General features: G+C 40.5%; 1 protein-coding gene across 1 annotated transcript; it reads right to left on the reverse strand.

The window, feature by feature from the left end:
* Positions 1 to 507: 507 nt before the first annotated feature.
* LOC127966100 (protein mono-ADP-ribosyltransferase PARP14-like) lies at positions 508 to 11053 on the reverse strand. The gene is made up of 10 exons (XM_052566942.1): positions 10069 to 11053; positions 9848 to 9997; positions 9605 to 9667; positions 9314 to 9496; positions 8929 to 9126; positions 4377 to 5159; positions 1419 to 1916; positions 1180 to 1325; positions 896 to 1070; positions 508 to 809 (listed from the first exon to the last, which is right to left on the reverse strand). Exons 1-10 carry the CDS (start codon positions 11051 to 11053, stop codon positions 508 to 510), a joined length of 3483 nt encoding a protein of 1160 aa, XP_052422902.1.
* Between the last annotated feature and the right edge of the window lie 6909 nt (positions 11054 to 17962).

The raw sequence follows: 17962 nt of genomic DNA on the forward strand, positions 1-17962 counted from the left end.
GCCCAATGGGTGTTTGTTTGTTAAAAAGCACGCAAACATTTACTGTTATTTCTTTAGTTGTAGTCTGATCTGTGTAGTGTTCATCCCTGGAGATTAGGTTCAATATGTTAGTGTTGGATCGTCATTTAAATGGCTACTCGCCGCTATCCAGCAAAATGACAGCTGTCCCTGGCACAGTTGGATATTGGCACTGCTAACCACAGCTACCAAAATCAGTTTAAACTCAAGTATTTGTCCATGTGTTGTGAAGACAACAATTAACAACGTGTTGTTGCAGTGGTTAAAGTTGTATTCAAAGTGCAAAGTAAATGTCAGAAGTGTAACTAAGGGGAAATACCGAAATCGGGGACGGACTGGAATAAAAAAGTGGACCTGGAGTCTTTCCAGAGGATTTGAGGTCAATGTCAATGACCGTTCCGTTAACAGGTTTTTACTTTTTTGTGGCCTTTTATTGTTCAAATCATTATCATTTTTTCATTGTAGGAGTTCTGCTCAAACCTAATGGAATTAAACTTTACAATTTAATTTGTTCCGGAATGTGATTAAGTATTCTGGGTAAGCTTGTACATCATTGAAGATCACAAACATGGATGGGTTGTTAGTTTTATCTGTCACACTGTCATAAAGATCAACACTTTGTAAACTCTTTTTTGGAGGAGTACGAATGCCTTTTCTTCCTTGAGTAAAGTCCCCAACGAGCACCCTGGCGAGGTACATGCGTTTATGACCTTTGACATCAGGTGTAGAGTAGCCTTGGGCAGAGTAACTCGGATCAACAGCAAAATATGTGCCATTCCCATACGTGGCTCCTAAAACATAATAAAATAATGTTAATCCTAAATGCAAATACAACACCTTTAAATCATAAAAGATTATGGTACATGTTAGGTAGTACCATGCATGCCAGCGAAGCTGCGATTGAAGCCCTGATTGTTGATCTGATCGGTCTTATAAGTGTCAGTGCCATGGAACAGAAGCTTTTCATTGTTTTTATGCTTGTTTTTAACTTCCATTTCCTCCTTTTTGATCAAGTAGTTTCTCCAAAGTGCACTGTTCTGGACTCTTTCAATCTGTGCAGAAGACAAGAATAACATCATAGTACAAAATTAGAAGCTTTCGAAACGAATAACTTTACACAGATTGGGACAGTTGTAGAAGTTCAAATATAAATTGATTTACTTTAATGATATTGCTGGATAGTCCAGTTTTTTTAAACTCTTCTTCCACATCTGCATATTCCTTTGAGTCTGCGCTGAGTTTTACAAGAACAACCGGCTGTCCTTTCATGTCCTCCCAGTGTGAAGGCAGAGAACTTTGAACTGCAGCTGGAGAAAAAGATGAAAAAAATATAAATCTTTTTTGTTGACTTTCTGATCTATTCATAAATGTAGTGTTTAACCTGCAATATTGTTTCTCACCTTTCAGTTCTACTCTCTTTAATTCAACACGTTTTTTTCCCTTTGTGGCAACTTTGTGAAATATGTCTGCATTATACACTTTACTGTCAATCTTGATTTGCACAGAGGTTGTTTGTTGGTTAAAGGCCTCTTCCAAGTCACAATTGGTGAAAATATCAAATCCTTTAAAGTCATGACCACTTAGATATTGCCATTCAACTATACTGCTGGTCAAAGTTGCCAGTCTTTTATGGTGTTCATTCCTTTCCACTTTGCGGATAATATCCCGAATACGACTCTCTGCAGTTTGGACAAATCCTGTCAGGCCCTTCAGTGTGATGACAGAGTCTTGGCCCTTCTTCTCAGTTATGACACTTACTTTGAGTTCCTTTTCCATTTTGCTCAGTATATTTAAATCCTCATTGGTGAAATAAGCGATGGCTGGATCATGGATTGTGATGTTCATATGTTCCTGGTTAATCAAGCTGTTGATCAGGGCACTGGCTTTATTCAAATCCGCTGGTGTCGCCCCACACAATTGAAACACAACTGGCTTGATTTCATCAAACAATATCTTTTTACCTTTTGTCCAGTTACATGTTAGAGAGAGAAACAAAGATGTTGTTAAAAGTATAATATAGTCATTTTGGACCTTAGTACTAAAGACGGTCACCATGATTTTTTTTCCTAGTAAGACATGTTCCTGGATCAACATCCTTTGATGATCCTGGATCAACATTATTGTCCAAAATAAAGACTTAACCCAATCCCTACCCCTAAACCTAACCCTACCCATCATTCATTCCTAAAATCAGTGGGTTATAATAGCTGATTAACAAGGGTGTAGAAGCGCCTAACCCTGATATTTCCTGAAAAGTTATATCTAAATTCTGATTGGTTGATTAGAATGTTGTTCCAGGATCAACATGGATGTTGATCCAGGAACATGTTGTACTTGGTGTAATCACACTCACCTACTAAAGACACCTAATATAAAGTAGGATACAAATCTGTGCATGTACCATTTGCATTTTGCATATGCGAACTAATAAAATGTTAATCTATCTAGAAGGAATGTGAGCAGACTTCATTTTTGCCTGTGTGGTTTCACTTTTTCTTTTCCTATTCTATTTGTAGAACTGCTGAAATATGATTATTGTAGTTCTAATCATCATTAAAGTAAGGTATAGCTTACAATATTGTATTTTATGTCCACTCCTTAGGTTCTTTTTTACAACATGATTTTTGCAGCACTGAATATTGTAAGTTATATTAACAAGTTATTTTGGTAGCTTGGTTTCAATAAAAGCTGTTTTTAGACTTGTCAATTTTCCTTCATTTCTATAATGCTTTATACATTACAGATTGTTTCAAAGCAGCTTCACTATAGTAATATACATATTTATATTCATGGCAGGGCCGTAGCTGGTATTTGTGTGGCCCTAGTGCAGGTTGTACCAGTGGGCCCTGTTTGAAATTGTTTGAAAAAGTGTCTTCTTTTCTCAAAGATGTCAGAGGTGTTTGGGCTCCCAAGAGTGACCCCTAGTGTCATACACTAAACAGAACCCATCAGAGAATGAAGGTTGCCACACACACACACACACACGCACACACGCACACACACACACACACACACACACACACACACACACACATATATATATTGTTATATATTGTTATAACTTTTCACAGTCTATGGTATTCTAAATGGTTTTCCCTGTCGGAATGATAAGTACAGTGCAAAACACTACAATAATTTTAACAGCAATATCATCCATATTTGAGTTCAGTTCAGTTTAGTGGCATTGTTTACATTTAGTGTCTCCAATATGGTGGACTTCCAGATTGATGATGTCATGTGAAAACGATTAATTTAATGTATGAACCAATCATAGCAGATCATAACCAATCATATCCTATCATATCGTGATGGAATTGCCCCCCAAATTCATTCTCAATTATTCCCCATCAAACCAACCGCATGCTTTAGTGGCGTCTGTTAAAACTCACTGGGCTCAGAAGAAGTGAGAGATATGCAGACTCCCACAGTTGCTTTACCCGTTGGTGTTGATGTAGTTTTGACTCAGAAAAAGTTGTGATTTATAAGCTGTTTTTAATATTTGCTTTTTTGTAATATTTGCAAGTTTGCAAGGTTTTTATTGTTTTTTACATCCAATTTTTCAAGGAGGCACTTCCTCCACTGCTTCCTCTGAGGAAATGCCTCTGGTGTAAAATTTGTTAATTAAGCAAAAAATGCAAATATGTTATAAAGCAACTGTATAGAAGACAAACATTTCATCATCCAGCTTAATTCAAGTTTTGTTCTCAGCTGCACACTCTCAGAAATAAAGGCACTGTACAAAAGCTGTTATTATTAGTATTATTATTATTAAATAACTGTACAGTGCCCTCCATTATTATTAGAACGCTTGGTCAATATAAGCAAAGGCATCAGTGAAAATGAATATGCATTTTTTTTTTGTCCTTCTGATCTTTCATTCAAATAAAATAAAATAATAATAATAATAACCAAGTTTGGGGGTGGAGGCGTGGTTTAGCGAAGTGTACAACGGGAGAGCGAGTGAGGAGATGAGCGGCGGTAAGTGGATCAGGTGAAAGACAATTAACACCTGGGTCTCGTTACAGTGATTGGCGTGGGGAACCGGCATTTAAGCCGGTGGAGGACACGCAGAGGACGAGAGAGACGGGGACTCGTGGGAGTGACGAGCTGGAGAGTCGCCGAGCGCGAGAAACAAAGACTGCCAGAGTGAAATGCCGAAAGAGACTGTGAAGTGCGCGCACCTGCCGCGTTTGTTTATTTATTTTTTAATTAGAGTAAATAAAATATCCCACGAGCCCAGTATGCCGACTCCGGTCTGAAATCACTACATTGGTGCCAAAACCCGGGAGGAAGGAGAACAATACCGCCATGCAGACTACGTCAGGATCATCGACATCACCATTCGCGGACATCATAACATCGCTCGCGGGCCTGCATTAGGAACAACACAAAGCCCTGCTGGATCCACGGGCCGACCATGACCGCTGGTTTCAGGCCATGATGCAGGCCCAGCAGGAGGACCGCGAGCTGTTCCTGAGCTTGCTGGACTGGGAAGGTCGGATGAGGATGGCCTCCCCTAGTGCCGGCCCCTCCCCCCACATGCCGCTCACGAAGATGGGGCCAACTGATGACCCGGAGGCATTCCTTGACCTCTTTGGGAAGACGGCGGAGGCATGTGGGTGGCCAATGGACAGCTGGCCCGTCCGGGTGATCCCACTGCTGTCGGGGGAGGCCCAGAAGGCTGCCCAACAACTGCCCTTCCCGAACCTCCTGGTCTATGCCGATCTTAGAAGAGCCATCCTCCAGAGGGTCGGCCTCAGCCCCGAACAACATCGTCAGCGCTTCCGGTCGCTGGAGCTGACCAAAGCGGGCCGACCCTTTGTCTTGGCACAGCAACTCCGGGAATCGTGCCTCAAATGGCTGTTGGCCGGAGGAAGCGACGCAGAGACCATCATCAACACGGTGGTGCTGGAACAGTTCATCTCCCGTCTCCCGAAGAAGACTGCCCAGTGGTTGCTGGTGGCATGCTCCGGGGTCGGCGAGCCCCTTCCTTCTGTCTCTCTCTCTCTCTCTCTTCCCCTGTCTCCCCTTCCCCCCTGCCCCGAAATCTGTCCCTCTCCCTAGGTCCTGTTGGGCGGGGCCACCGAGGCCCGCCCCCCGCTGGAGGATGGGGATAGAGCCTGCAGCCGGGGCGCGAGGCCCTGCACAGGGAATGGCTGCACCTCAACGTGAGGGGTGTGAGGAGCCTTCTGCTGCTTGTTGGGCATTAAAGCGGTGCGTACCAGCGTCTATCACCCACAAACGGACGGCCTGGTCGAACGGTTTAATCGCACATTAAAAACCATGATCCGGAAGTTTGTACAAGAAAACGCGAAAAATTTGGACCGTTGGCTAGAACCCCTCTTATTCACTCTGCGCAAGGTCCCCCAAGCTGCCACAGGGTTTTCCCCCTTCGAGCTTCTTTACGGACATCAGCCCCAGGGGGCTCCATACACTAGGGGGCCCCCTATGGAGAATTTGCTTCAGGCCCAGGACAGACAAAGCCAGCTGTATAACCGGGGGACTAAGCTGTGAGAATTTTCACCGGGAGATAAAGTGCTCGTATTACTGCCAACCTCTAGCTCCAAATTACTAGCAAAGTGGCAAGGACCCTTTGAGGTCACACGGCGGATAGTAGATCTCAATTATGAGGTAGTACGAACAGATAGAGGCGACTCACAGCAAATCTACCACTTCAACCTCCTTAAAAAATGGAGCACGGAGGAGTCAGTGCTGCTAGCGATGGCAGTGAGTGAGGAGGAGGATCTCGGGCCGGAAGCGATTACTAAAGAGAAATCCCTTGCACTGGCCCTAGGAGGGGATCACCTCTCGCCCTCACAGCTCACTGACATTGCGCGTTTGCAGGTAGAATTTGCGGACGTGTTTTCGCCCCTACCTGCTCGTACGGACCTGTTTCAGCACCCCATTGAGACAGAGCCGGGTGTCGTAGTTCGCAGCCGGCCATATAAATTGCCTGAACACAAGAAGAAAGTAGTTCAGACTGAATTAGAGGCCATGCTGGGGATGGGAGTAATCAAGGAGTCACACAGTAATTGGGCGAGCCCGATAGTTTTGGTGCATAAAATGGACGGCTCGCAGCTATTGCAGGGTGAATGCAGTTTCCAAGTTTGATGCTTATCCAATGCCGCGGATTGACGAGTTGCTCGATCGGTTAGGTACGGCTCGCTTTTACTCGACACTGGACTTGACAAAGGGATATTGGCAGATCCCCTTACCTCCCATGTCCAAAGAAAAAACATCCTTCACCATGCCATTTGGATTACACCAATTTGTTACACTTTCTTTCGGCTTGTTTGGGGCCCCAGCTACGTTTCAGCGCCTCATGGATCGAGTGCTGCGGCCCCATGCTGCATATACTGCGGACTTCCTGGATGATATTATCATCTATAGTGGGGACTGGCAGGGGCATATGGAGCATGTGAGGGCGGTCCTCAGGGCGCTAAGACAGGTGGGGCTAACGGCCAACCCGAAGAAGTGCGCAGTTGGCCGGGTGGAGGTAAAGTGTCTGGGCTTCCACTTGGGTCACGGGCAGGTGGGTCCCCAAATTGATAAGACGGCAGCAATTGCGACCTGCCCCAGGCCCAAGACCAAAAAGGAGGTGAGGCAGTTCTTGGGGCTGGCAGGATATTACAGGAGGTTTATTCCCCGTCATTCGGACCTCACCAGCCCTTTGACTGACCTCACTAAAAAGGAGGTACCGGATACGGTCCAGTGGATGGAGCAGTGCCAACACGCCTTTAACCGAGTTAAGGTTGCCCTGTGTGGTGGGCCGCTCCTGCACTCTCCTAATTTTTCTCTCCCTTTTTTTTTTTGCAGACTGACTGTGAAGTACACGCACTTGCCACGTTTGTTTATTTTTGTTTTATTAGAGTAAATAAAATATCCCACGAGCCCCGTACGCCGACTCTGGTCTCCTTCCTCTTTATTGAACTGAAATCACTACAAATAATCACAAAATTATAAATATTCTTGAAGTTAAACAATTGAAAGTGGCGGGAAAATCTCATTGTGAAATAAATGTTTTCTCTAGTTCATGTTGGCCACAATTATTGGCACCCAATTATTGCAACATCCTTTTCCAAAGATAACGGCTCTGAGTTTTCTCCTATAAAGGCCGAAGAGTTTGGAGAACACCTGATAAGATATCAGAGACCATTTCTTCAAGCAGAATCTCTCCAGATCCTTCAGATTCACAGGTCTACAGTATGTTGAAGATTCTACTCTTCAGTTCACCCTACTCAATTTCTATAGGGTTCAGGTCAGAGGACTGGGCCAGCCATGGCAGAAGCTTCATTTTATGCTCAGTGACCCATTTGTGTGTTAATTTAAATATTTGTTTTGGATTATTGTCCTGATGGAAGATCCAACCATCAGGATTTCTAACGGAGACAGTCAGGTTTCGTTTTTTTATCTTTTGGTATCTGATTGAACACATGCCATTTATCTATTTTTATTAATTTGGTCTGACCATAGAAGCCAGTGCCACTTGAAGTTCCAGTCGAGTCTGACAACTGAGTTTGTTTGTTTTTTTCTTGAAACCCTCCCAAACAACATGTGGTGATGTAAGGGGCTCTTCTATGATTGTTATTATTTATTTATGTTAGGCTTTCTGACCCCAGGTCTCAACTAAACTCTGGAGTTCTCCAGCTGTGATCCTTGGAGAGTCTTAAGCCACTCAAACTCTCCTCCTCACCTTGCATTAGGATGATATAGACACACATTGTTATGTGGAGGGGTTGGGATGAACTCAGATGCAGACAGGAAGTACCAAACACAGGATTTATTAACACAAAAAGGGGAAAACAAAACCCACGAGGGGGAAAACAACGACTAGGGTAGACACTAAATAACTTTACAAGACACGATAAACAAGATAAACAAAGACTCTGAACACTAACTACAAACAAACACTCACGGTTACACAAAGACTTCTTAAAGGGGGTTACAAGGATAAACTCTCTCACGAGGCTGACATGTAGAAACACATATGTGGAACAATGAACCGACAAAAGACAAAGCACACTAGGGGATCTAAATAGGGGAACTAATTAAGACACAACAGGTGGCACAGATAAGGCAATCACGACAAGACTAGGATAACAAGGGGGGCGGGGCAAGGGAACGAGACAACACAAGCACATGGCCCAAAGACAAGGCCATGTGCTTGTACACAAAACACGGGTCTGTCATGATCCTGCCTCAAGACTAGAGAAAAGTCAGGACATGAAGGCAGAATCATGACACACATCCTCTTCCAGGCAGATTTGTAACATCTTTGGTTGATTTGAACCCCTTTATTGTTGTCCTGATATTGGAAATTGGGATTCTCAATGCTTTAGTTCTTTTCTTACAGCCACTTTCTATTTTGCGAAGTTCAACAATCTTTTTCTGCACATCAGAACTATATTCTTTGGTTTTACTCCTTGTGATGGATGATTAAGGGGAATTTGGCCTTTGTGTTGCTCATATTTATAATCCTGTGAAACAGGAAGCCATGGCTGGATAATTTAATGCTGGTCAGCCTGGTGTACTAAAACATGTATATATAAATGGTAATATACTTCAGAGATATTTTACTCAAAATAATTTCTATGGGTACCAGTAATTGTGGCCAACATGCATTGAAGACAAACAATAATTTCATCGTGAGATTTTCTCCCCACTTTGAATTGTTTTAAACCCCCAGGGAGATGAAAAGCATTCTCTATTAGAAAATTTAGACTATATTTCCTTAATTGTGTTTGCAGGTTTATCTTTATTGTATATGTGTGTGTGTGTGTGTGTGTGTGTGTGTGTGTGTGTGTGTGTGTGTGTGTGTGTGTGTGTGCGTCTGTATGTACATTCCGGTGAAATGTACATACAGTAGTAACATTACAAGCATGAAAGCTAATACTTTTTAAATTACTGTACCTTTACTTCTGCTAATTATGCCTTTCTTCGGCTTCATGGCTCTTTGTTGCATTTTTTGATGAAAGTCAGCCAACATGCTTGTCTGGAATATAATAAACTCCACACTTTTAACATGTACTGGTTCATTTTTTATCGCAAATTCACTCACTGCACTGATCATTGCATCAGCAACATCAGATGGATTAGCTCCACCTTGACCTAAAGGGTCAATTTGAAAAAAAAAAATAATAATTAAAAGAGAGAGAGAAAAAAAAGATAAGGGGATTTTAATTTGGTAAAATAGTAACTATTGTAAGATGTCAAGAAGAACAAAATTTTAGCTGAGTAATCAATATATAAATGAATAAATAAATGAAAAAAAAGAAGAAATAAAGAAAGGAATTACCTGTGCCTAAAGCTGGGAAGGCAACAGAAGTATATTTGTGAGTCTCACATAACTTTAGAACAGACAAAACTTTAAGCTGAATATCAGATGGTTTAGTACATCCAACAATGTGTATTATTTCTTTACATGGGAGATTGCCAGATGAGGTCACAATCTCTGTTATCTGAAAATTTGTATCTTTAGCTGTGGAAAAATACACATACTAATGATAAAAGTTTTAATAGATCTCTCTCAAACAAAAAATCAAAACAATTTCAACTGAAACTTCACCTAGGCAAATGGTTAACACACCCATTTGTAATAATTCCTGTTCTACTTGTAATCCAGCACCATCTAAAATCGCCTTGGATACCCCTAGATAGCAATGAGACATTGACAGTTGCATTAGCGTCTCAATAAAAGTATGATTATAATAACTGTAATTATAATAACTGTAAATGCATATATATATATATATATTTTTTTTTATGCAAACTCATCTGAATGCATTTACATGCATATATATATATGAAATTAAATGTATAAATATTGAACCTGATTTGCAAGAAAATGTCTGATTTGAAGAGTTGACAATCGCATCAGTTTTTTCTTTGGTTATGTCCCCTGATGAAACCTCAAGGGTCAGATGACCTATTTTCAGAATGTGCACGTTAAAACAGGAACTGGAGACTCTGCCTAGAGGCCCTAAATATAAAGGAACAAAGACAAGAGATTTCAAATTGTATCTTGCCAAATCATATATTTTGTGTGTTCATCAACTGTACCTTGAGAAAAATCATTCTCTTCCTCCAGCATATCATCTTCCTGAAGTACCACCATAAACCCATCTTCTCTCACAAACATTGAGAGCATCATTTTACCCTGCTCCGTGAAGTACTTTTTTGCTCCTGCCTTTTTAATGATCAGTGTGTCCGTGTAGAGACCATCTGCCAAACTTTTAAAGAAAGTCAAAGCTGGCTGGACAAATGCACGCTCTCCAGACAGTTTAATACAGGGTCCTTTTGGATCAAAACTCACTTTCACTTTATCAGACTTAATAAAATGCTGCCATTCTTTTGATTTTCTGTCTTTTATAAATTCAACCACAGCGTGTGATTTGACACAAACTGTTTCTTCAATTCTAGTGTGTTTCTCAATGAAACATTCAATACTCTCACTAACCTCCTTCACAGAATCTCTGAAACCACTCACTATTAGCTTGTCTCTATTCACTGACCAGTCTACAAGCAAAGTCCCCATTTTGGCAGTGTTGTGTAAACATTCTAGGCTCCTGATGAGATCCAACCATTGCAGCACTTGAAGGACACCCCGATCTTCTACAGTGATGCTTTTGGATGTAAGAACAATATTCACCCTTTTCTCTGCCTCAGCAAGTGCCCTTTCTGTGCTTCCAATCACAACAACATCTCCATTTTCGATTGTGTAGACAGCAGTTATTCCATGAGATATGAAGAGATCTCTGGACATTTCATCACAGTCCACTGATCTCAGGAACTCCACGACTGAACGGTCAATCTGTAAGGGCTTCCGTTTCATGTTTATTTGCTTCTCAAGGACCCAATTCTTGAAGATAATAGTATTCATTTTAGAACTTGAAAATACTAATTTGCTCGTGTCTTTTTTGTATTCAATTTGCAGGAGTGGAGGAACAGCACTTTTCAGACCATCTTGTTCAAGCAAAGAGTACATGGCCGGAGAAATCTCCATGTACTCCGTCACACTGTTTGTCTCACTCTCCATAGTTTTGTTGATTTTTGTCTGTTCAAAATGTTACAAAATATGAATTAGTCGAAACAAGAACTCAGATTTTTTGTAAGCTGACTTCCTCACAGATAAGATGAATACCTGTAACTATATGGGCACAGAAGTGCACCTCAAACTGTCAGATTTGTCTGTGTAGAATAGCATGATGCAACTACCAAAACAACTTTCCTCATCAAGTAATTTGCCAAAAGTTTGGGACAGTCTTTAATGAGGCCATGTGCAATTCTGCTAATTAATTGATTTAATAGTTTATTTACATCAAACAACAGACAACTCTTTATCTTTTTTTAATCACATTAACATGCATGTATATAATTTTACTCTCAAAAGATATGGGGCTCGTTAAAGAAGCAGTTTTAAGCTTAAAAAGGTTTTTTTTTTTTTTTTTTTTTTTTTTTTTTTACATCCGGGGACTACAGGTCACTATTTTTTTCTTTATATGACAGTTATTTCATCACAGCTCCCTCCTGCATCATACATTATGTTTCCCTAAGACATTTAAGCATATGCACACAAAAATGGTGCTACACACAGTATATAATTGTTAGATTAAACTGAACCTTAGCTTGCCTTTTGTGCGCAAGTCCACGAGTCTTACTAGCAAACTCTAAAAAGACAAAAGTAAACAGTTATTATTCATTAAAATTCAGTTCATTGTTGATTATATGAAAACGGGTGAAATTAAACTATAATTTATATAGAAAACCATTGTGTTTCTTTATAATATTTCATAAATTTGTGAAATATTTTTTTTCTGGATTTTTTCATAAAACAGTATCTATTTGAAATATAAATATTTTGTAACATTTTAAACACCTTTATGCAATGAAAAAAAAAAAAAAGATAAAAATGTGTCATACTGACCACAGAATTTAACAAATCATGACTTTGTCACTTTAGGCTATATTGTATGAGGAAGTGTTACTGGTGCAAACACCAAGACCTGTTTAACAGGATTTCAGATTCCTTCTTTAGATTGTTTTTGCTAAATAAATAAAACTTTCTTGAATTTATCTCACTATCCCATGGAGATGTCACTCTTAAAGTTTCAGTCTAAACACATAAAGGTGTTTGAGTTGGGACTGTTTTTAAAAAAAAGTTTTGGTAAAAATTTGGTTAAATAAAGGAAACAAACAAAATTAAAATCTTCTGTTTTCCATTATCATGTTTTTGATAGTGTCACCCACCAAAACCTGTTACAACTCATTACTCTTTGTACTTCACATTAATTTGGAAAATTTAAGGTGAATATATATATATATATATATATATATATATATATATATATATATATATATATATATATATATAATTTATTTATTTATTCTTTTTTTTTCAACTATCAAATCACTTACTTTCAAAACATAGAATACAGTATGATACAATCATAACAACTACTGCTAAATAACTTAAACAAACAGCTATTTTCCATAATCAATTATTACTTACTCTTATTTAAATAGAATCATGCAGGATATAGTCTTCTCTTTAAATCTAAGCCTGAAGGTTATTTATTAAACATATTCTAATATTCCAGAGCAGTCTAATACATTGAAGTTCCAGGGACTCCAGTGCTATGAGACTTTCAGTTTCTGAGATTTTAGATTTTGTGGGCAAGGCATACATGAATATTCATAAGTATCCTAGATATACAAGAGTGTTTATGGCATGTGACTTGGAATTTTACTTCAGGTAAGTTCAGCCTCTGTCTTCTTAACAACTGATAATTTTATTTTATTTTTTATAAAGAATAGAATTACAATAGAGAGTACTAGAGTTAGAGGGCCAAATAAAGAAGGAAGAGATGCGTTTTAGAGATTCAATTCTTGAAGATGGCTAAGGATTCCAATTGAGTTGGGCAGGTCATTCCACTAGGAGGGAACATTTAATTTAAAAGTCTGTGAAAGTGAATGTGCCTTTTTGGGATGGCACAATAAAGTGACATTCACTTGTAGACAGCAGGCTTCTATAGGGAACATAAGTCTGAAGTAATGAATTTAGGTAAAGGGGTGCAGAGACAGTGTGTTTTTTTAGGCAAACATTAAGATTTAATTTAATTATTTTTGGCTCGTTAAATATTAATATTTCTGCCGCATTCTGGATTAATTGTAAATGTTTGAAAGAACTGGCTGGAAGACTTGTCAAGAGGGCATTGAAATAGTCCAGCCTGGACAGAACAAGAGCTTGAATAAGAGTTGTGTAGCATGTTCTGAAATAAAGGGCCTGATCTTCTTGATGTTGAATAAAGCAAATCTGGCAGGACTGGCCAGTTTTAGCAATGTGGTCTGAGAAAGTCAGCTGATCATCAATCATAAGTCCAAGGTTTCTAGTTGTATTTGAAGGAGCTATGGTTGATATGCCTAACTGGATGGTGAAACTGTGATGAAACAGGAGCACCAGCACCTATCAAGGGGGGTGTGAGCATCTATTAATTCAGAGGCATACCCTGCATTAGCCTATTAATGAATACGAGCTAGCAAATCTTTAATCATCTTCTAGGGGGCAATATGATTAGTCCCACTGCTAATCAGCCAAAAGTTAGAGCAGAGTTGGCTCGAGTATCAGTCATTCTTATTGACAGTGAAGATCCACAAAGATCGGGATTCCAACCACGTATTGGCACGAGTCCATCAGAAAGGAGCTCAGCCATCACATTATCAGGTAATATATATATTATCAGGTTCTATATTTGTTTCATTGTAAATACACAAACTATACCAGGGTATGTCCTTAACAAAAAATGCCCACAGACCTATTAATAGAAGTTTATTTTAGTTTATATTATAGCAAAATAGCAAAACTTCAACAATGTACCTGATTACAACTCATTTTTCAGACCAACATGCCCATGGGAAAACAGATGAGTGCAAGTAAGTGAATTTGCTATTTAAAGGGGTCCTATTATTCTCTATTTCAAAGTCCTGATTTAGTTTATTAGAACAGGATCTCATACTAGGTTGTAAAAAAAACACATTATGTTCCACATATTTTACATTATTGCAACACCTCTCTCCCCAGTCTGGCATGAATGGCTCGAATAGTTCCTGTATCAAATGAAGGCCTTCTGAAATACAAAATGTGCTGTGATTGGTTAGCTGGGCCAGTGTTTGTTGTGACTGGCACAACTCAGCGCCTGGTCAGGAAATGTTATGCCCTTACCAAAGCCACCTGCTGTGAGCTTCAGTGTAAATACTGTCAAAATCAAAACAATTTGAGCGCGATTTAAACCCTGATAATTGTAACCACTCTTAAGTTCATCTGCCTTGGGAAAGCTAGCGTGTCTCTGACATAGTGACAACACTCGTTGCCTTTTCTAGTGCTCTTCCAGGCCTTGTCTCATTCATCAATATTTGTGATATTACAAATCCCGGAAAATATGCGTTGTAGTCCAAACGAGTCATTTATTGTAGTTGCTGAAAAGTAGTTTATGTTAAATAAAATATCTCCTTTTGAATTGGACTTTGAGCTTTGTAGTTTTGCAGACCGTTTTTGTGCTCAAACAGCAACATTACAGATTATCTAAAGTTGAAAAAATGAAAAAGCATAATAGCACCCCTTCAAGGAAAGGAAATGATGTGTGGCCAAGTATGGTGTCCCATATTTGGAAGTTGTGCTTTGCATTTAACCTATCCAAGTGCACACACACAGCAGTGAGTAGTGGACAAACACACACACAGTTCTGAGACTGGAACCAGTGACCTTTGGGTTATAAGTCAGACTATCTGTCCATTAAGCCATGACTGCCCCGTGTATGATAGGACCCCTTTATCTGCCACCTATTGCTTGCTTTTGATAAAAAGTGGAGTTCACTTAGGGTGTCCAGACACTAGATGATTTTTAAATCTTAACCGATTTTGAAACCATGTGAGACCAAAGACATGAAGACAGTTTCAACCAATTTTTAGCTTTATAATCCTCTGAACACACACACTAGACAATTCGACCAGACCCAGACCACACACTTGTTGATCATAGAACATACCTGTCAACCCTCCTGTTTTTCCCAGGATTCTATTGTATTTTACCATTCTATCCCGCTATCATCCCATTTAAATATTTTCCTGTATTTTCCTCATATATTCTATCTAATTAAAGATCTAAATGTCAATATGAATTAAGAGGAATTTATATGTTACTAAATTAATATATGTGTTTGATAATAATTGTTTAAATTGATATAATACATTAATATAATAATAATATGATAAAATAATAAAGACACAATATCTTTTGAAGACGCATAAGACCAAAGGTGATGTGACAAAAAAAAAAGAGAACAATGGTTATCAGCTGATTCTCCAAGCATGCATTCTGTTTCACAGTAAAACACAAAGTATTAAAAAAGAATATGGGTGATGTTCTTTCTCAATACTCTGATTTTGTGTCATGTTTGTGCTGCCAAGTTTCAGCCATAGATGCATGCAAAATTAAGAGTCCTAAATATTAAACATGTTTGATATCAAACCATTTTGATTTGAGTTTGGGGATGCTCCATCTCAATCGGGAGCAATTAATTAATTATAATTACACAACACCATAGAGGATTTTTGGAAATAAAAATTGTTTGCGATAAATTTTGAATCAGGCCATGCAAATCGGGCTTAAATCTTCTAGTGTGCGGCCAGCCAGTCGTTTCCCATACAACTTGCTAAACTGGTGATAGACAGAGATCAAAAGTCACTGATGAAGTGCCAACTGCTCCATTCATCCAGGCGCCTTCAGTTTGATCTACCCTGGCCAAATATTTGAGGCAACATCAGCATCCACAGGAACTACTAGTGATAATGTTTCACGAGAGTTCAGAAATCAAATATAACATTTTATTTGCTGGTAAGAATGCATAATGCCAATTGCATAATTAAACAATTCACAAAGAGCAAAGGACAATGCATTGTGACTTACATTGTAGCCACATGGCATGGCATATAACCTGTCACTGCAAAGAGCTGTAAACAGACCAGTGAACTCCTGTACATGCCACCGATTTTCCTGGTATCTGGAAGTATTACTGACCACCAGACACAGGAAATTACATTCTTCAGTGAGACTCACAGGCACTGTGTGGGGGTTTTCAGGTTACAGAATCCCAAGATGTTTTGTCATTTCACTTTTATATCCAGACCAGAACTGTTTCCAGTCTTCCTCATAACACAAGTGACTGCTGTGAAATTTTGACTATTTTTAACAATTGCACGGAGACCGACACTAATCATGAAGGGAAAAACAACAGATTCACAAGATACATCATATCTTCTCCAGATTATTTTTTATTGAATTGTTGCGTGGCATGTTTTAGGTTTAGGTCATCAGACGAGTCAGGGAAGACGGGCACAGAGTCCTCCTAGTGGCCCCACTCTGGAGAACCCAAGTTTGGTCCTCAGAGATTTTCAGGCTTTCCATGAAAGCCCCATGGCCGATCCCCCTGAGGCGGGACCTCCTCTCTCAGGCGAACAGGACAATCTGGCATCCACAGTAAAAACTCTGGGCTCTGCATGTATGGTCCCTCAAGCCTCCCAGGGGATGTGCTACACACCATTAGCACAAAACAAAGACCCTGTTGAGTGTGATGTATCTCCGATACTGTCATTTCTCCAAGAGCGTCTAGAAAAGGGTCTCACCCCTTCCACGCTCAAGGTTTACGTAGCAGCCATCGCAGCATTTCATGCTCCTATTGCTGGCCAAACAGTGGGTCGAAACATCCTCATTGTGCGTTTCCTGAGAGGTGCTAGGCGGTTGAAGCCCCCACGTACTCTCACTGTTCCCACTTGGGACCTTCACACGGTCCTTGGAGCACTCAAAGGACCCCCCTTTGAACCCCTGCGGTCAGCTGACCTTCGGCCCCTAACGCTCAAAACCTCTCTGCTACTTGCTCTAGCATCAGTCAAGCGTGTTGGCGATTTGCAGGCCCTCTCGGTGAGCCCTGCATGCCTTGAGTTTGGGCCCAATGACTCTAAGGTCATTTTAAAACCCAGGCATGGCTACGTACCTAAAGTGCTCTCGACGCCATTCAGAGCACAGGTAATTTCCCTCTCAGCTCTGCCTCCGTTGTCTGGTGAGCGAGAGCTGGATTTACTCTGCCCAGTGAGGGCTTTGAGGATATACATTGAGCAGTCACAGCCGTTCAGGCAATCTGACCAGCTTTTTGTCTGCTTTGGTGGCCGCACCAAGGGGTCTTCGGTCTCAAAGCAACGCCTCTCGTGTTGGATAGTTGAAGCTATCGCTCTATGTTACTCCTCTATGGGCCTTGAGTGCCCCATAGGAGTAAGAGCCCACTCTACTAGAGGGATGACCTCTTCATGGGCCTGGTCTAGTGGTGTCTCTATCAAGGACATCTGTGAGGTGGCTGGCTGGTCCTCGCCGTCCACTTTTGTCAGATTCTATATCTTGGATATCCCGACCTTGCATGCTTGGGTTCTTTCGGTTTGAAATGACGGCCTCTAGCAGACTCCGTCATCATACCACCTCCAGGGAGCTAGCTCCCTCTTAGCAGTGTAGCGTCAAGGGTCCGATGGCTCCGGCCCTCTCACTTATCCTCTGGACCGCAGGGTGTTCAAGATAAGTCTTGTCGTTCCCTACCGTGGTACGGCGTGGTTGAATTCATTCCCCATACGCAGTATGAGTGAAGTATCTAAAGGGAACGTACTCGGTTACGAACGTAACCTCGGTTCCCTGAGATACATAATGAGTACTGCGTTATATGCCGTGCCACGAGGCTGCGGGTTCAGTTTCGTCGCTTCAGTCATATGACCTGATTTCCTCTGGCGATTGCCTGCTTATATAATCATTCGCCCCACCCATTTTGGCGGGCTTTGGCATGCTGCATCGCCGCAGCGCTTTCATTGGTTTAAAAAAGTTTACAGATTAAACCAATGGCAGTGCAGTTGC

The sequence above is a fragment of the Carassius gibelio genome, chromosome B10, assembly GCF_023724105.1.
Source record: "Carassius gibelio isolate Cgi1373 ecotype wild population from Czech Republic chromosome B10, carGib1.2-hapl.c, whole genome shotgun sequence".
NCBI lineage: Eukaryota > Metazoa > Chordata > Actinopteri > Cypriniformes > Cyprinidae > Carassius > Carassius gibelio.

What these genes read in the sequence shown, in the direction of transcription:
- LOC127966100 (XM_052566942.1), bottom strand. Translation starts at nt 11,053, where the DNA reads ATGGAGAGTGAGACAAACAGTGTGACGGAGTACATGGAGATTTCTCCG. An exon ending in GACATTTTCTTGCAAATCAG is followed by an intron (nt 9,668 to 9,847) that starts GTTCAATATTTA and finishes ATTGCTATCTAG; the next exon opens with GGGTATCCAAGGCGATTTTA. An exon ending in ACAGGAATTATTACAAATGG is followed by an intron (nt 9,497 to 9,604) that starts GTGTGTTAACCA and finishes ATTTTTCCACAG; the next exon opens with CTAAAGATACAAATTTTCAG.